Source organism: Pectinophora gossypiella, chromosome 10 (genome assembly GCF_024362695.1).
Source record: "Pectinophora gossypiella chromosome 10, ilPecGoss1.1, whole genome shotgun sequence".
Taxonomy (NCBI): domain Eukaryota; kingdom Metazoa; phylum Arthropoda; class Insecta; order Lepidoptera; family Gelechiidae; genus Pectinophora; species Pectinophora gossypiella.
Window position 1 is genome coordinate 13,551,511 of NC_065413.1, and position 19,796 is coordinate 13,571,306.

At 39.1% G+C, this 19,796-nt stretch overlaps 1 protein-coding gene across 1 annotated transcript in view; it reads right to left on the bottom strand.

The window, feature by feature from the left end:
- LOC126370417 (uncharacterized) overlaps positions 1-18,906 on the bottom strand; it is a 52,368-nt gene extending 33,462 nt beyond the window's left edge. Inside the window, exons 1-2 of the mRNA XM_050015254.1 lie at positions 18,399-18,906; positions 13,044-13,084 (exon numbers count right to left, since the gene is read on the bottom strand). Coding sequence (XP_049871211.1) covers positions 13,044-13,084; positions 18,399-18,906 — 549 coding nt within the window. The remainder of the gene's footprint in view (positions 1-13,043; positions 13,085-18,398) is intronic.
- Positions 18,907-19,796: the final 890 nt, after the last annotated feature.

Genomic DNA, 19,796 nt, shown 5'->3' on the forward strand with positions numbered 1-19,796 from the left:
TATGATACCTAACGTCAACTACCGTTGACGTTTTGGGTCGCAGTGTATAAAGGGCTTTGGAAGCTTCCAGAAATTTCAGGCTTCCATGGAAATGCTAGCACTTGCAAATGTGGCAGATTTCATTAGGACACGACAACGGACTGGTGTTGAATTGCAAATTGTGTTGGTCACCTCGATATTGTTGTCAACGTGTTTAGTAGGTAGAGAGTTTCAATTGCTTATAAGTTGATTTTTAAAATATAAACCCCTACGAAAACATTTTTTAAAAACACCTACAAATCGTCGCCTAACGGCCTCCGTGGTCCAGTAGTTGACCGTTGTGCTCACGGTCCGGAGGTCCCGGGTTCGAATCCCGCTGGGAACAAATCACAAAACTCACTTTGTGATCCCTAGTTTGGTTAGGACATTACAGGCTGATCACCTGATTGTCCAAAAGTACGGTCGTGATCGGTGCTTCGGAAGGCACGTTAAGCCGTCGGTCCCGGTTACTACTTACTAATGTAAGCAAGTAGTCGTTACATGAGCCATGTCAGGGGCCTTTGTCAGCTCAATAGTAACGCTGACACCAAGGTTGACGAGGTCGAAAATTGTCTGAAATTGATTGCGAAATCGTTTTTTGAATTCATGGTTGGATCATAAATGATTATCATGTGCTCAGCGGTGAAGGAAAACATCGTCAGGAAACCGACATACCTGAGAAATGCGTTTCGAAGTTATGTGACTTATTCTGTATTGGCCTGGTTTTCCCTTCGCGCCTTGGAAGGTTAGACAGGCAGTCCCTTATGTAAAAACCCAGACCTGTCAAATCTTTAAATTTGGTAAGCTGACCCAGTGGAAACGGGATAATGCTAGCGAGATTATGACTTTCGGGTGTGGCTACTGTTAACAAAAAAATTCAAAAGACAAACACATTTCAAAGTCGGTAACATGTGGTCACAATTTTAAAGTAAGTAATTGAAAAGATTTCTGCCAAAAGTTAGGTAAGCGGACCCCGTGAGAAACGGGACAGTGAATATGTTACGGCAAAATGAATAAGATTTTAATCTTGTATAAATTAAAAATACTTAAACAAGTACATTCCATTCAACTACAATTGTAAAAACACACATATTATTATAAACAAAATATAAAAAATAATAATAATTAGAAACCTACTTCATGTCTATTCCATACCTTACTTTTGGACACCAAGTGTCTCGAAGGGCCAATAAAGTTAAGGTAGTGGTACTTTAATGTGTTCGAATAGGCCATGCTTTTTTTTTTTTTTTTTTTGACGTGACTTATTGTAGATTTGCCGCAGATGGCATTAACTACTTGGCCGGACAAATGGGGAGCGCTGAAGGCTCTCACCCGGTACAACATTTAAGACAACAGGCCTGAGGGTGCCCAGTTGGGCGCGAACCTCGGCTCAGGGCGTCGTCTGAGAGGAAAAATATTTGAAAGAATTAATCGACCCTAGTGGGTCGATAGCGATAAGCGCTGAATGAGGGAAATCGTCGACCACGCCGGCGGGGTCGGTATCGGGGTCCTGAAGTGTTTGGTGTCGCGAGCTGATTGGCTGCCTCTATGGCTAGGGTAATCGGGTCGTCGGGATCGTATATTACGTCCTTCGGACGCCGATACTTTTCAGTACCGTCCCTAAGCGGGATGTAATCGGAAGAATAGGCCATGCATTTAAGTTGCTTCATTAGATAAATATTGGTTGTATTAAGTTGAATGGATGTCGACTACTTAATTTGACTTCTTACATTTTTTTTATAATGCTATCAGTCATACTATCCCTTTTGGGGAGAGCCTTTTTTGACCTGACTATTGTTGGAGATTTGTCGCGTAATGGCATTAACTACTTGACCGGACAAATGGGGAGCGCTAAGGACTCTTACCTGCTGCTAGCCTTAATTAACTATATTACTAGCAGACCCCGCACCCTGTATTTCGGAGGTCCTTATTATATATATATGAACTGGGGAGTTAAAAAGGCCAAAATTGAAGCAATTCACAATAAAAAGCAATATTTCAATTTGACACGTGCGCATATAAAGTGCGCTTTGTCAACAAATGTCGAATAGCAATATTGCTTTTTAGGTGAATTGCTTCAATGTGTCATTTTCCCTCCAGATCACCCCCATCATATCTACCTTAGGACTTCATTATAAAAGTAAGTAGTTAGAAGATGTCTTCTGTTTGTTTATGACTCTTCCTATCTCGTTAAGAATACATCATGACTTTAGCGTTATTCCGTTCCTCACGGGGTCCGCTTACCTAACCTGAAAATTTGACAGTTCCAGTTTTTTACAGAAGCGACTGCCTGTCTGACCTTCAAACCCGCGAAGGGTAAAAAACCAGTCCAATACAGGTTAAGTCATAACTTCGAAACGCATTTTTCGGGAATGCGGGTTACTTCACGGTGTTTTCTTCACCGCTGAGCACGTGATAATCATTTATAATCCAAACATGAATTCGAAAGCAATTTCTCAAATCATTGGTTTAGGTCCCTGCTGGGATTCAAACTTGAGACCTCATAGTGAGAGTCAAGCGTTCTACCAACTGGATTACCACGGCTCTCGTTAAGGATGAGGACTTGATTATTACGTATGTACAGTTATGAGTACTATTATGTACCCAATTGAGAACCCTGTCGCACTATCACATTTGACATTTAATGAGACTTACGGTTTCATTTGCAAAAAAGTTAATGTGACATGGTTTCAATGTGTATACATATTAGTACTCGTGACCGTACGTAGTCGTAGTTTGTCTAGCGTTTATTCCGGGGTTGTACCAGATCGTATCTCACAAATGGAGTTGAGCACATGTGTTGCCAATATTCGACTGCAATTTATATAAACTTTGAATCCTGATATTGCAATATGACTGTAAGTTTGTTGCTTACCCCTGGTTCAAATAAACGCGGTATAAAATGTCATCATCATCAGCCCATTAACGTCCCCACTGCTGGGGCACGGGCCTTCCCTATGGATGGATAGGGAGATCGGGCCTTAAACCACCACGCGGGCCCAGTGCGGATTGGTGGTTATTAACGACTGCTAATGCCGCCGGGACCAACGGCTTAACGTGCCTTCCGAAGCAAGAAGCAAGAATAGGCATATTCATACTTTAACTCCCCAGTTCATATATATATAATAAGGACCTCCGAAATACAGGGTGCGGGGTCTGCTAGTAATATAGTTAATTAAGGCTAGCAGCAGGTAAGAGTCCTTAGCGCTCCCCATTTGTCCGGTCAAGTAGTTAATGCCATTACGCGACAAATCTCCAACAATAGTCAGGTCAAAAAAGGCTCTCCCCAAAAGGGATAGTATGACTGATAGCATTATAAAAAAAATGTAAGAAGTCAAATTAAGTAGTCGACATCCATTCAACTTAATACAACCAATATTTATCTAATGAAGCAACTTAAATGCATGGCCTATTCTTCCGATTACATCCCGCTTAGGGACGGTACTGAAAAGTATCGGCGTCCGAAGGACGTAATATACGATCCCGACGACCCGATTACCCTAGCCATAGAGGCAGCCAATCAGCTCGCGACACCAAACACTTCAGGACCCCGATACCGACCCCGCCGGCGTGGTCGACGATTTCCCTCATTCAGCGCTTATCGCTATCGACCCACTAGGGTCGATTAATTCTTTCAAATATTTTTCCTCTCAGACGACGCCCTGAGCCGAGGTTCGCGCCCAACTGGGCACCCTCAGGCCTGTTGTCTTAAATGTTGTACCGGGTGAGAGCCTTCAGCGCTCCCCATTTGTCCGGCCAAGTAGTTAATGCCATCTGCGGCAAATCTACAATAAGTCACGTCAAAAAAAAAAAAAAAAAAAGCATGGCCTATTCGAACACATTAAAGTACCACTACCTTAACTTTATTGGCCCTTCGAGACACTTGGTGTCCAAAAGTAAGGTATGGAATAGACATGAAGTAGGTTTCTAATTATTATTATTTTTTATATTTTGTTTATAATAATATGTGTGTTTTTACAATTGTAGTTGAATGGAATGTACTTGTTTAAGTATTTTTAATTTATACAAGATTAAAATCTTATTCATTTTGCCGTAACATATTCACTGTCCCGTTTCTCACGGGGTCCGCTTACCTAACTTTTGGCAGAAATCTTTTCAATTACTTACTTTAAAATTGTGACCACATGTTACCGACTTTGAAATGTGTTTGTCTTTTGAATTTTTTTGTTAACAGTAGCCACACCCGAAAGTCATAATCTCGCTAGCATTATCCCGTTTCCACTGGGTCAGCTTACCAAATTTAAAGATTTGACAGGTCTGGGTTTTTACATAAGGGACTGCCTGTCTAACCTTCCAAGGCGCGAAGGGAAAACCAGGCCAATACAGAATAAGTCACATAACTTCGAAACGCATTTCTCAGGTATGTCGGTTTCCTGACGATGTTTTCCTTCACCGCTGAGCACATGATAATCATTTATGATCCAACCATGAATTCAAAAAACGATTTCGCAATCAATTTCAGACAATTTTCGACCTCGTCAACCTTGGTGTCAGCGTTACTATTGAGCTGACAAAGGCCCCTGACATGGCTCATGTAACGACTACTTGCTTACATTAGTAAGTAGTAACCGGGACCGACGGCTTAACGTGCCTTCCGAAGCACCGATCATCTTACTTTTGGACAATCAGGTGATCAGCCTGTAATGTCCTAACCAAACTAGGGATCACAAAGTGAGTTTTGTGATTTGTTCCCAGCGGGATTCGAACCCGGGACCTCCGGACCGTGAGCACAACGGTCAACTACTGGACCACGGAGGCCGTTAGGCGACGATTTGTAGGTGTTTTTAAAAAATGTTTTCGTAGGGGTTTATATTTTAAAAATCAACTTATAAGCAATTGAAACTCTCTACCTACTAAACACGTTGACAACAATATCGAGGTGACCAACACAATTTGCAATTCAACACCAGTCCGTTGTCGTGTCCTAATGAAATCTGCCACATTTGCAAGTGCTAGCATTTCCATGGAAGCCTGAAATTTCTGGAAGCTTCCAAAGCCCTTTATACACTGCGACCCAAAACGTCAACCTTAACGCATGTGCTTCTAAAGGTAGCTTAATCACACTTTGTAACGAAAACTTTGAGGGATGATTGAACCCATGATTCTAATTTGACATCATGTGGAATTTTCCGTCGTAAAAGTATGTACTTAACTGAAAATAATTTAAAAACCAAACAATTTCATGAAATTTCCGAGTGGAAATTCCACTTGATATCAACTCAGAATCGTGGTCTGAATAATCCCCTTCAGTGTTCGTTACCGTGTCACTAACGCCCATACTCGTATGGTTGGCTACCTGTACAGTCGTAAACAATAATATATTATACATTGTCACATTTTCTAAAATATCTCTTATACCAATCTAGAAAGAAGTACGAACTTGTATGGCCACCTGAACGTACTTGTACGGGGTGTAAGTGACACCGTAACAAATACTGAGGAGAATGATTTAGCTCATTATTCTGAGTCAATATCAAGTGGAATTTGCCATCGCAATAAAATAATTAAAAAAAAAAACACAAAAATACATTAATTTTGTGACGGAAAATTCCACTTGATATCAACTCAGAATCGAATCTGAATCATCCCCCTCAGTATTCATTACGATGTCACTAACAGCCTGTAGATAAGTGTGTTAACTGTACCATTCACTTAATTGCCATCTGGTGTTAAGCTGACCAAGAATACCGCAATATCGATTCTGTCTATTACCGGATACCGATACATCCATGTCTTGCGGTTTGCAACTCTAGTTACGTCTATGCTAGACGGCGAGAATTGGTGTACCGAGTAAAGAGCGACTGAACAAAGTCTGTGACACCGTGTGTTGTTAGGAAAAACAAAAGTAATTACTAAGGGTTGTTAAATTCTCGAACATGTATTGTGTTATCACTTTAAAGTATGTAGTAACTAGTCATTACGATACAACATAAAAGCATCACGCCTGTATCCCTGTAGGGGTAGGCAAAGGTGTATAGTACGGTCACGAGTACTAATATGTACATACACTTCTTCTTTGCGAGTCGATGGCGATCGATACTAAATTTTTGCTGACCAATTAATAATTGGCCACGCTTACTCCATTTTCAGTGGCTTTGAAACCTTACCGCATTAACTTTTTTGACAAATTAAACCGTAAGTCTCATTAAATGTCAAATATGATAGTGCGACAGGGTTATAAAGTGGTTACATGATATTGCTCATGACTGTACGGTCACGAGCATTAATATGTATACACTTTGGTACCATGTCACATTAACTTTTTTGACAAATTGAACTGTAAGTCTCACTAAATCTCAAATATGTTAGTGTGACAGAGTCCTAAAGTGGGTACATTATATTGCTCATGACTGTACACTCACTCTTCGCCTCGTATGTTTTAAAGTCCCATGTAATATCACAAATCCTGAAAACCACGTGACATGAATTATCTATGATCTATTGTATTGTTGTTTGTTGTTGTTGTTGTCTGGTGCCCTATAAGGCACTAGGCATTCTTGGACCAACAGAACAACTTCCGGGATAAGGAATCACGTCCGTCCAAAACGAGATTTATTACAAAGAGGCAAATATCAAATTAGAAACTACTCAAATTTCATCTTAATTAAAATAATACTAAACGCCTAGAAAAAGTACTCGAGCAATTACGCTCATACATTACAGATCTATGCATGAATTCAAATTCTACTAAGTAGTTAAAAATAGCCCTGTTCGGAGAATGTATGATGTGTTACAGATTCGATAAACCACTGATACAATTCTGCCTACCTTTCATGGTATTTTATTAACGGCCTCCGTGGTCCAGTGGTTGAGCGTTGGGCTCACGATCCGAAGGTCCTACGTTCGAATCCCGATGGGGACATATCACAAAAATCATTTTGTGATCCCTAGTTTGGTTAGGACATTACAGGCTGATCACCTGCTGTCCGAAAGTAAGACGATCCGACTTCGGAAGGCACGTTAAGCCGTTGGCCCTGGTTACTACTTACTGATGTAAGTACGTAGTCATTACATAAGTCATGTCAGGGGCCTTTTCAGCTACCAACCCATTGATTCAGGGTTGATTAGGTTGATACCACACAACCCACACGACAGAAGAAGAAGACGTCGCATCGACGTGTTAAGGATTCCAATACCGGCTTGGGCCTTAAACCACTGATACACTTTTGCCTACCTCTTATGGAATATTTTTTTTACCTTTGATGGGTTTGCTCTTGGCCCCAGACTTGACTTGCTTGTTTTTAAGAAACATAACATAACATAAACAGCCTATTTACGTCCCACTCCCACTGTCCACAGTGTCGTCCCACTGGGCACAGGCCTCCACTCAATCAACCGGAGGAGCACACTCCGGGTTGGTGGTGTTTTTAAAATAAAAGAGGAAAAAAGGAACTTTCGTGTTCCGTCTAGTTTCCCGTTAGGAACATGAATGACAGGCACTCTATAGGCAAGCATGTTCCGCGCTCAAAACCATCGTCAGTTTTCATTACCGTTAAGGAGAGGTTTTTTTCTTTTCATTTAGGGGCTTTTAACAAAGTTTGTTTTGTTTAGAACTGATAAAAAAAATTCATGCCCCCATCCACAACAGCCCGAGAGCGTCTAGCTACGAAGGTAAAACTCTTCGAATTTCGAGGTCGCAGGTTCGAATCTAGCACAGACTAATGATTGTCGAATTTGTTTTAGAATTCATGTTTGGACCATACTTTAATGATAATCATGTGTTCAGCGGTGAAGGAAAACATCATGAGGAAACCCACATTCACGACAAATGCATTCGGAGGTATGTGGCCTGTGGCGGCTCAATCGTAACCCTGACACCATAGAGAAGAAGAAGATTATTTTCTGTCATATTCAAAATGTTGTCTGGAATGTTATTGTTTTCTACGATACTTACTTACTTTGTTTTTTTATACCTTTGTTTGTGAGCGTCAGAATCGCTGGTTGTCTGAACCGTTGCCCAATGAGAGTTGATTCAAGAATTGCTACATATTTGCTTATATTTGCTACATAGTTTAGATAATTGCTACATATGATATATATTTCGAAACAAGATTTTTTTTTTGACCAGCCATACTGACGTTTGGTTAGCTGGTGGCCTCCTAGTTTAAGATCAAGCATACGGAGTTTCCCAAAATGTGTTGGGCCTATAATTGCTACATATTTACTTCATTTATATATTTTAGTTGTAGCCTTATACGTACATTAAATAAAAAGTCAGCTTACATTCGGTTGCCAGAGCCTAAAAATATTGTTCGGCTTGCGCTGCATAATTAGGTATTTGCCTTTATAATTTTGTCAGGCACTTTTTCCTTGGACAAATTCAAATGAAAGCTGTCTTTTTATTTAATGTACGTATAAGGCTACAACTAAAATATATAAATGAAGTAAATATGTAGCAATTATAGGCACAACACGTTTTGGGTAACTCCGTATGCTTGACCTTAAACTAGGAGGCCACCAGCTAACCAAACGTCAGTATGGCTGGTTAAAAAAGAAAATCTTATTTCGAAATATATATCATATGTAGCAATTATCTAAACTATGTAGCAAATATAAGCAAATATGTAGCAATTCTTGAATCAACTCTCATTGGGCAACGGTTCAGACAACCAGCGATTCTGACGCTCACCTTTGTTTAGTTACATAAAAGCAAACTAACATCCGACACACGTCTGATCGGTTGCCAAGCGAGCATAAAAGAGGTGCATACCTTTTGTTATATGCCAAAAAAGTTTGCGTGTTCTTAAAACGAGTTTAAAATAACATTTGGGGTAACATTTTTATCATTCGAAGCGTTTGGAACAGCACCAATAAAGATACGTATCAGACAAAGGTGGAAGCCAGAAAACTTAGGTATTTGTTGAAACTACCTAACTGGTGTTTAGATATCTTATCCCAACCAAATTATCGGTAACCAAATTCTCTAACGATAAGTACAAGAATAGCCTAAAACGTTCCAAATTCAAATTCAAAAATATCTTTATTCAGTAGGTAACATAGTTACACTTTGAATCGTCAATTTTTGCATAACGAATCCGCCTAAAACTACTGCAGTTTCTCACAACCTGTATAGCCGGGGAAAAGAAGCTGCGAGAAAAACCTCGGCACAGAGCCCTAGACGTTCTTTAGAAAAAATAAACATAAAATATTTTTATACAATTGAGTAATTTAGCTGCTTAATATCAGTTCTCAGGCATTCATATCTTCTAAATAATCACTAACTTTATAATAACCTTTTTTGTAAAGTTTCTGTTTAACTACTGTCTTAAAACAGTTGAAAGGCAAATTCTGATTCTGCTTCCCACTGCTGGGCAGCCTCAATTGACCGGATGGGGTATGGAGCATACTCCACCACGCTGCTCCACTGTGATGCGCCGCGGGGACTTTTTTACAGTACAGTACTTTATTTATGTTGTACGAATTTTAGCAGGCATATTCATACTTTATGCTTACTGCTTATAGAGCACATAATTTGGTAAGTATTTAAGGCAAAAAGAAGTTACTCTATTTCTGAAAACATTTCGAGATTCCGTTTTAATTTGCCTTATTTCTCTTTTTTAGCTCCCAAATCAATCGGATGGTGTTCATTTTAGCAAATATCGTGTATATATTTAACCTTTATGTTACCTCTAAATTCCCATACCCCGTCCGGTAGATTGAGGGGAGGCCTGTGCCCAGCAGTGGGACGTATATACGTAGGCTTAGGTATATGTTTATGTTGTATGTTTATATGACCTCTAAAGGTAGTCTGTTTAAGTGTTTACCCAAATTGTCGTTGCCAAATGACGTTTATAATAAATAATAAAATGTAATATAATCTGTGGTTATCGCTAGGGTAAGGTGTCCAAAGTGTGCGCGGTTAAAAAACTTCATGTAATAATAAACATCTTCAATGAAGCAAAAACTATTCAACCTTAATTAAAGAAATGAAAAAATAAACAAAATATTATTTATGTCTATCTTATTAGGCCTGAGTACTCTTAGGGACCGCTCACAATTTGGGCACATTACCCTAACAAGACGTCAATATTAACATTTTAATACAAATTAAACACAGGCAAAGGCATAAACGACATTCAGCCGCCTCCTAAAGTAGACGTTTTTTTTTAAAAAAAATATGAAAATAAATAACTACCTACTGCATGAAAAGCAAAAAAATATCAAATTAGTTTTTTTTATAAGTAACTTAAATTTTAATTTAAAATTATAAATAAAAATACTTACTTTGAAAAATACCTTACTTACCGAATTACGTAAATGTAAACATAACCTTCAAACCATAGTTCAAAATGTTCAAATAATGCCATTAGCATTAGATGGTGGATTAATTTCAGTTTGTATTGTAAAGAACAAAGGGTTACGAAACAAAGGCAGTATGATTTCATGTTCTGAGGCTCTCGTTAGTCTGTGAACTCGTGAATATAGGTAAGTACTTAAGTATAACTTATAAGTTTATAACCTACCTGCGGGGTAAAAACTTTCTTTGAGACACAAGTGACTTATTAGCCCTAGTTTGAGAACGTCATATGTTTGTACCTACCTTACTTAACCTGCTTTAACCTACTTACTTAATTCTTGATTTTTATAATTGTAAAAGGGTAAATAACTTAGCCACTATTAGGTGGAGACTTGTAATTAGCCTTTAGTTATTGTCTGGTTATAATGTTAGAAAATGTATATGGCCGTAAGTCTTCCTCAAAATAAATAAATAAATAAATAAATAAACATGCGCAATGTGATAAAATTATCAATCGATTAAATAAATTTTGTCGAAGTCGATAAGTTTGTTTTTTTTCTAACATGCGTGCCATGTGTTTGTTGACAGAACAACTTGACTTATTTGGGTTCACATATTAGCACCAAACGACAAAACGACATAATTATATCGTAAGAATCGATAAAACGACCGTGACAAAATTTTATCACGTTGCGCAATTTAGCCCTACTGATTATATTTCGATGCCTTATATTAAAAGTTCCTTTTTGCCAAATTTCATGATTGTAGGTCAATGGGAAGTTCCCAACAAGTTTGCTTTACTTACGAAATGTATGAAAATAAGGCTAAAAAAATTTTCAGAGTCAAGAGACCGCAGACATAAGTACTTATTCAATGTTGATTTCAACTTGATAATTCCACGCGTTCCTGAGAAGTAGGATCATGATCCACGGACAACGGACAGTTTTTTTTGTCGTGACTTATTGTAGATTTGTTGCAGATGGCAACAACTTGGGCGGACAAATGGGGAGCGCTGAAGGCTCTCACCCGGTAAACGGATAGAAAACAAAGTGATCCTATAAGGGTTTCCTTTTGAGGTTCAAAACCTTAAAAACAATGTAAGTAAATTACAAGTTTTACAAGATCCGTACTATCATTATTTCTTTTGTCATTTGACTTTAATTTATTAGAGTGCATAACACTATCGTTATTATGAAAAAAGAAACATTGTAGACCGCAAACCGCATAATATTTTTAATTTATTAAGAAAGTGTAATGGGGTTACAGCTATCTTTTTTTTAGTATTTTTCTTACTGCAGACGGGAAATGACATAGACTGGTAATCCCTTGAAGTTTTGCGTACATTTTATTACTTTGCACGCTTGTGTATTACTTTACAAGTACTTATGTCATTTTTTTTGGCGACACGTGATATTGTTAAAATAATGCAATGCCATGCAATGCAATGCAATGCTATGCAATGCAATGCAATGCAATGCAATGCAATGCAATGCAATGCAATGCAATGCAATGCAATGCAATACAATACAAAACGCTTTTTTGCACATATAAAAACAACATTAATCACAATCACAAAAGTGACAAGAGAAACAGAATCGGCTGCCTTATTGCTAAGTAGCACAAGTAGAACTTTCTAAATATTGTAGTCGGGAACTGTGTAATTCAGGTATGTATGAGTGTCTGCTCAATGTGTTTTTCTTACTACTTTCTGGTTCGGCGCACAGTGCCATCTATGTACAAGTTTATCGTTTAAGTATAGTCCGGTCTACCGCTTTGTTCGGCTCTTGGTGTGGACTGTATGTGTAGTAAATAATGAGACGTCGAGAGCTCCAATTGCAGCAAAACACCAGATTGTTCCTGGTTACTATTTAATTAAATTGTTATTCAAATACACTTTCGCGGGAGGTGTCGGCCATTCCATTTTGTACATTATTGCCATGCCAAAAATAATAGTTATTTTATGCTTGTGTTGCCAGCAACATCTCATATTAGTGTATTTCCATCAATCATCAAGCGCTTCGCTTCATCCTTCATAATGCGCACAGCTAAGGAATGGAATGGGCTGCCGGCGTCGGTGTTTTCTGCATCCTGTAACCTGGGGTCCTTTAAGTCACGGGTGAATAGGCATCTTCTGGGTAAGCTCGCTCCACGGTCGACTCCTTTACCTACTGGAAGAATGGGGTCAAGAGCAAACCCATCAAAATAAAATGGCGGAGAAGTAATTTCCGTACTCCCCTAAGCACGAAGGGTTTCTAAAATAGCTCTAATCCTTTTTAAATTAAGTTTAAATATTTCTTGCGCCATAACGTCAGGTAATGGCCAAAAGTCGTTGAAAAGAGGCTTTATTTTTCTAACTGATAAAGTGTCTAACTTAGCTAACTTTTGCTTTATCGGGTAATTTTGTGAAAGGAAAAGTTGTTTTTAAAAATAGACGCTTAAATAAAAAGTTATCATTTTGAAAATCAGCGTTGAGACCGCACTATAATAAAATAAGGTAGATTGGATATGCCATGATCCCTTAATTAGGGAATGAAATTTTACGACATAAGTACCAACACCAACTAGATGGACTGGTCAAGTGAAAGACTCGTCGTCATCCAAGTTCTACACAGTAGTAAGGGAAGCGCTGGACAGGAACCGGTGGAGGCAGATCATCCGCTCCAGGTGCAACCCTGATGTTGACCACGATCCTCAGATATGAGGGACCGACCCAAGAGAGACTTCGCCTTACGAAGGCTAAAGATAATAGGTAAAATATAGTACGCACCACGAGGAAGTCCTGCAGCCGCGGCGCTGGTGTCACAGATTCTGTACAGAACCATTATGACTTGTTAATTAGTTCCATTAACATCCGTGGACTTTTTTGTTATCTTTAGTTACACAGTTCAGGTTTCACACATCACTAGCATTCGCCTTGCTACTTTTTAGGGAAAAATAAGGCAGTGGTTTCCCTCTTGCCTTCCGCCCCGCAGTACTCTGTCTGACGCGAGTGGGATGGCGCCCAGAGTAGTCTATTTCAAAGCCGTACTAGAACTTCTGTCCTCTGCCTCTGTATAGAACACTGACAGTTACTTCTGCTCTCTGTCAGGTTCCAGGTTACAATCCCTGTGACTCGCATCTTCTGTGCTGCATTGCCGTACCGATGGCTCCCATCTCCTCCTCTGCAACCGTTGAGGTCTTCTCCCGTATCTCTGGACAGCAGTGTTTAGGTTTACGCTAGGCTAATGTTAATCAAATGAATGAAAATGTATGTAGTTGATGTAAGTTTTCACTTGTTTTGTTAGCGTTAGTAGCGCTCACGATACTGCCTATAAGTATCAAGACATTGAAAGTAAGTACATGTAATATCACCATGAAAATGTTTGGCAAAATAATTCCATTCCCAACGAAAACCTTTACAAAAGTCTCAAACTTTCAACAAAAAATATAATATAATAAATGCGAGTCAGAAAGGCAGGTGGGTTGCAATAAGGTGACAAATGATACTGCTTTCAATCGAGTCGGTTTGGGAGGGAAAACATGCAGGGATGATAAATCATGGAAGCTGAATGGAGGTACTTTGGGAGATTCAATGGAGAAGGCATCTGTTTAGGTAAAGAAAAGCTACAACACACCAGTACCAAAAACTAGGCAACATTTTCAAACTTTTCCATTGCGTAGTGTTTTATATATTACCACGCCTGTATATTCAAAGGGATAGGCAGTAGTGGAAAGTATAATACACCCATTCGTTGGCTTTATTATTATGCGCAATTTTCTTCTAATAACGTCATCTGATTTTTCAAAACTTTACAAAAATCGACCTTATCCGTTCTGCGATAGTGAATTTAATTCCATGCAAAAAGTTCTGTCAGCGTACGATTTTTAAGAATCTGTATGCGTTTTCAGCACAAAGAAGTATAACGTATCCTATTTCTACAGGGTCCGCTTACCTAACGTGAACATTTGACAGGTCCGGTTTTTACAGAACTGACTTCCTTTCTGACCTTCCAACCAGTGAACGGAAACCAGCTATATAGTTAAGTCACATACCTCCGAAACACATTGCTTAGGAATGTGGATTGAATTAATAATTGTTTTATTTTTCAATGTTATATGTGTAACATACATCCTCCGTGGTCTAGTGGTTAGAGCGTTAGGCTCACGATCTCGAGGTCCGCGTTCGATTCCCGATGGGGACATTGTCGAAATCACTTTGTGAGACTGTCCTTTGTTTGGTAAGGACTTTTCAGGCTTGAATCACCTGATTGTCCGAAAAAGTAAGTTGATTCCGTGCTTCGGAGGGCACGTTAAGCCGTTGGTCCCGGCTATTAGCCGTAAAAACACCTCCACCAACCCGCAGTGGAGCAGCGTGGTGGAGTATGCTCCATACCCCCTCCGGTTGATTGAGGGGAGGCCTGTGCCCAGCCACGAGCAGTGGGACGTATATGGGCTGGTTATGTTATGTTTTATATGTATGTGTAACATAGCATTTCGTATTGTGTATTGTATTGTGTTGTACATGTATTTATGTAATTTCTGTTAAAAATACGTGTAGGTATATTTAGTGTTAATTCACTTAAATACATGCATAAAATGCGGCAGCAAAATTACGCGTAATAAGAGGCGTAAATTTACCAACGTGTACCATAATTACCACAGACGATACTAAAGTTCCATACAGAGTAATATACATTCATAACCCGTTCTCGTAACTTCAATTTATGCAGGTAGCTAAACGCAGATGGTAAGGGGTAAGTTGGTAGCACGTTCTCTGCCGTGACGAACTTTGGCGGTTCGATTCCCGATTGGCTCAAAATTTATAGATAGAATACTTGGAAGATGTTGTGTAGGTGTAGTTTCACATTTGCTTATGGCTTCATTGCGACGTCTAAGCGGTGACGATCCGACATTCAACAGATATAATGTGGGATGTAGAAATAACACAGGATCTAGACACGCGGCCGCGTGTCAAGCCAAGTTCAAGAAACAGAACTGGCGAGCCGCACCGTGTGTAATATTACACGAACCATTTGGAGCCACTTTTGACCCCCTCATAAATCAAAATCTATTTCACATAAACGTATCAAATTTGGCTCATATATTGAGACTAGCGAGATACATATGTGTCTTTAATTTCATAAGCTTATCTCAAACGGTTATTTAGATATTAATGTCCAAAAATCCTCATTTTTATCATTGACTGACTGACCTATAGATCAAAATTCTAACCCAGTTCCAGATGACCTAGAGAGTTAAAATTTGGTATGCATATAGGTAATTAGATGAATACAAAGGAAAAAATATAAAACTGGAAATTTTTAAATAATTAGATTCTATTATGAACACTTAACATAAATACCTAATTAGTGCCTGTACCTAACTATAGATGTAAATTCTTACATCTCAGAATCAGTAAGTAATCAAAACTCATGACAGCGGGTCTTTATGTGGTAGGTATGTGGATTAACTTAACATATAACATATATAATCACGCCTATATGCCAAGACCAAGAGCCAAGACAGACCTTAGGCTACAATACATTATTTTATGTTATAAAAAGATATGATATGTCATACTGTTACTTATAAATAAATTTCAGGACTGACCATTGAACTTGGCACCCATTTAGATCTCATTTCTTTTGTCGTTAAAGTCAACAACCAAGACATTTATCATAATATTGAACTTGGCCGTCATTTTACATTTATGTTTTTGATTGGATATATTTTACTCCTTTTATTTTACACACACCTTATATTAAAACCAAAATCCTCTCACCCGACCGACATCGCAACAAAGACTCCCTTTCTTACTTTTTAAAACTGCCTTACGTCCCATTCATTAAGTATCCTCCTTTCATACCATAAACAATCAAATTCCCATTCATTATCCTTACATAGCATTCTCACTTTCCTACATATATACGGGGATTCCTACACGACACCGCTCCCACGTTCAGCGCTTATCGCTATCGACCCACTAGGGTCGATTAATTCTTTCAAATATTTTTCCTCTCAGACGACGCCCTGAGCCGAGGTTCGCGCCCGAACGTTGTACCGGGCGAGAGCCTTCAGCGCTCCCCATTTGTCCGGCCAAGTAGTTAATGCCATCTGCGGCAAATCTACAATAAGTCACGTCCAAAAAAACAAGAAACACGACACCGCTCAGCAACGCTGTCGGCAAAGAAGCGGTCACCTTTTTGTAGGTACTCCTTTTATGTTCTGTGTAAGTTTTGATGTTATGTGTTTGTGCAATAAAATTGATTTGAATTCAGAACCTGCCTGAGTGAAATCTGTATATCTGTTGTAGCCACATTTTAGGATTCATCAAATCATGATGTGCTGGATCATTTCATGGAATGGTCATATTTCGGATAGAAATAGAATATCATTCGCTGGCCACATCATGATGTAGTTTGGCCAGATTAATGAGCAGAAAACGTTTAACGACATGAGCAACTAAATGCTTGATTACTTCATGATATGGCCAAACGTTGGCAATCATATCGTAAAATTAGTAACATTATCCACCGATAGTGGCGCTGGTGTCTATTTTATTTAAGTCTTATAATCGATGAATGTAATTGTACAATTTTCCATATCGATAGTATTGTTTTAAGTTTACGCGGTTATTATCATATTGCAAGTGCCATGATCACGGGATGATATCCCGTGTCGAAATATCGGGAGTCTCATATCCCCATTTAAACGCGGTAAGAACCCATTATTATGTGTTTTAATTTCGATAGTATTGATTCGGTAAATAATTTTGAACTTAAGAAATTAATCGACTATTTGAATTTTTATTACACCACATAGCATGTACACCGTCTATACTAATGATATGGCCAAATGTTAATTGAAATATGATTAAACATTAGCTATTTCATGTAATGGTTGAACACGTCATGAAATTATCAATTCCAAGATCTGGCCACGACATATCTGTAATGACCATGTGTCTCAAAACTTGCTTTCATAGGTACCGATCTTCAATTTCCATACCTTAAGACGTGCAATTTACCTAGCATTTCACCTGAAGCCTCGCTACTTACCTTAGCTACCTTCAATTTTACATAATGGTAGCAAAATGTTTCGGAATAGCGTGTACCACTTATCGGATCGGCCATTAGGGGAAATAGTGGCGCGCCTCACACAAGATAGTCTGGGCAGATTCGTAGCTAGAACAATACTATACAGGGTGTTAGTGACATCGTAACGAAAACTTTAAGGATGATTCAGGCCATGATTCTCAGTTGATAACAAGTGGAATTTTCCGTCGCAAAAGTGAATTTTCCGACAGGAAAATCCAACAAAAATCAACTCAGAATCATGGTCTGAATAATCCTAATTAGTATTCGTTACAATGTCACTAACACCCTGTATAACGAAGGTATAGCAAATTTTTGGATATTGTTATTTCTTTCCCGGATTGGGAGTAAATAAAGAATCGTAATAACAGCCTCCGTGGTCTAGTGGTTACATTTTTTTTTTTTTTTTTTTTTTTTTTTTTTTTTTTTTTTTTTTTTTTTTTTTTTTATTTTTATATATACTAATACCCCTGCCGCACAGGATAGGCAGGGACCTTATCAATCACTTACATATGTTAACAATCTATCTCTTATGTCTATTCTGCCCGCAAGGGGCCCTACGCTACGCACACTTTCATTCTGTTCCTCTATTACCATGCCAGTTCTCGCTTTTATGCCTCTCGCACTTTCATTCATCGTCTTTCATTCTTTTCATACCTAATTCCCTACTCTACTTCTTATTACTATTAGGAGACGGACACTGGACACAGGGGTTTTCTTTATTATTATTTTTTTTACCAAATTTTTATTAGACAATACAATGTTTTCTTAATCTATTTCTTACATGCTAAACAGTTGTCACTATGTTTAATCTTAATTCTAATTGCTTATATCTATCTATTTTAACATTTGACTATTATATGTATAACTAGCACAATATACAATATAATCAAGTTTACTTTAACTATTTTTCTTATTAACTAATTTCACAATTTTTGTTACATAGGCTACAAAAGCTTTATAATTTTTCTTATCGGTGATAAGTTGCTCTAAATTTCTTATTTCAATTTTATTTCCAATTAACTGCTCTAGATCGAATCTGTCTTTACCATATATGGGGCACTCTACCAGCAAATGGGGGACGGTTTCAGATACGCCAGGGTCGCAGGCGCACGCTGGGTTCTCTTTGCATTTGAAGCGAGTCAAATACTCAGAGAAACCACCGTGCCCCGTTAGAGCCTGGGTCAGCTCCTTGGTGATACTCAGCTTGCGTACCGTCCTGTACGCCTCAACCGCACTCGGGAAAAACAGCTTGGTGGTGGACGCTGTGTGCCCCGTGCTGTATCTCCGGTTCCATTCGTCAAGCGTATCCATTCGGATAAAACGTTTGACGAATGATACCGGGTACATATCATAGTCCGGCTTGCGTTTGGACTTTAAGGCGGCTTCCTTTGCGAGCGAGTCGGCTCTCTCGTTACCCTCCAACCCCGCGTGAGCTTTTATCCAGAACAAGGAGACGCTCTTGTTCTGGATGCTACAGCAGTGAATGGCGTCTCTTGTTTCCACGGCAAGAGGGTGGAGGGCTCCGGGGTTCACGACTGTAAGGAGAGCCGCCATAGAGTCACAATAAATGGCAAAGCTGGTCTCTCTACGCTTCAGAGCTTCCCGAGTGGCTTCGCAGAGAGCGAGAAGCTCAGCCTGGTAGACGGTGCAGTAGGTTACATTTAGGTTTTTCACTTTTTAATACTGTCCTTTGTTTGGTAAGGACATTGCAAGCTTGAGTCACCCGATTCTCCGAAAAAGTAAGATGATTTCGTGATTCAGAGGGTACGTAAAGCCGTTGGTCCCGGCTATTACCCGTAAAACACCTCCACCAATCCGTAGTGGAGTATGCCCTTCCGCTTGATTGAAGGGAGGCCTGTGCTCATTAGTTTAGTTTATGTTAAAGAAACATACACAGTTGCCTCGACCATTGTAGATGGTGGCAATGGTCACCACCTAATGGTCGTTAGTCTGGAACACTCAGATCTCACAAAGAATGTACATTTGCAGGTATGATGGCAGGTCCATCGCAACATGAACTAAGTAACCACACCGCACTGAGTTTTCTGTTAGACCAACATGATTGGTGGTGAGCCGCATCGCCGTCTATAATGCTGGAGGCAATTGTGTTAGTGAAAACTGCACTTAAGATTAAATTAGTGTAAATAAGTGCAGGTCCAGGTATAATAAGATGATTCCGTGCTTCGGAAGGCATGCTAAGCCGTTGGTTCCAGGCTACTAGCCCAAATACCTCCACCAACCCGCAGTGGAGCAGCGTGGTGGAGTATACTCCATACCCCTCCAGTTGTTTGAGGGGAGGTCTGTGCCCAGCAGTGCACCAAAGTGACTTTTTTATGTTCCTTACCTGACACCAAGTTTTTATTTATTGCCATTATTGTGCAACCCACTAATTAAATTTACAAGCCAATAACTTTCCCGTAACTCTTTTAGTAATTGTTGTAACG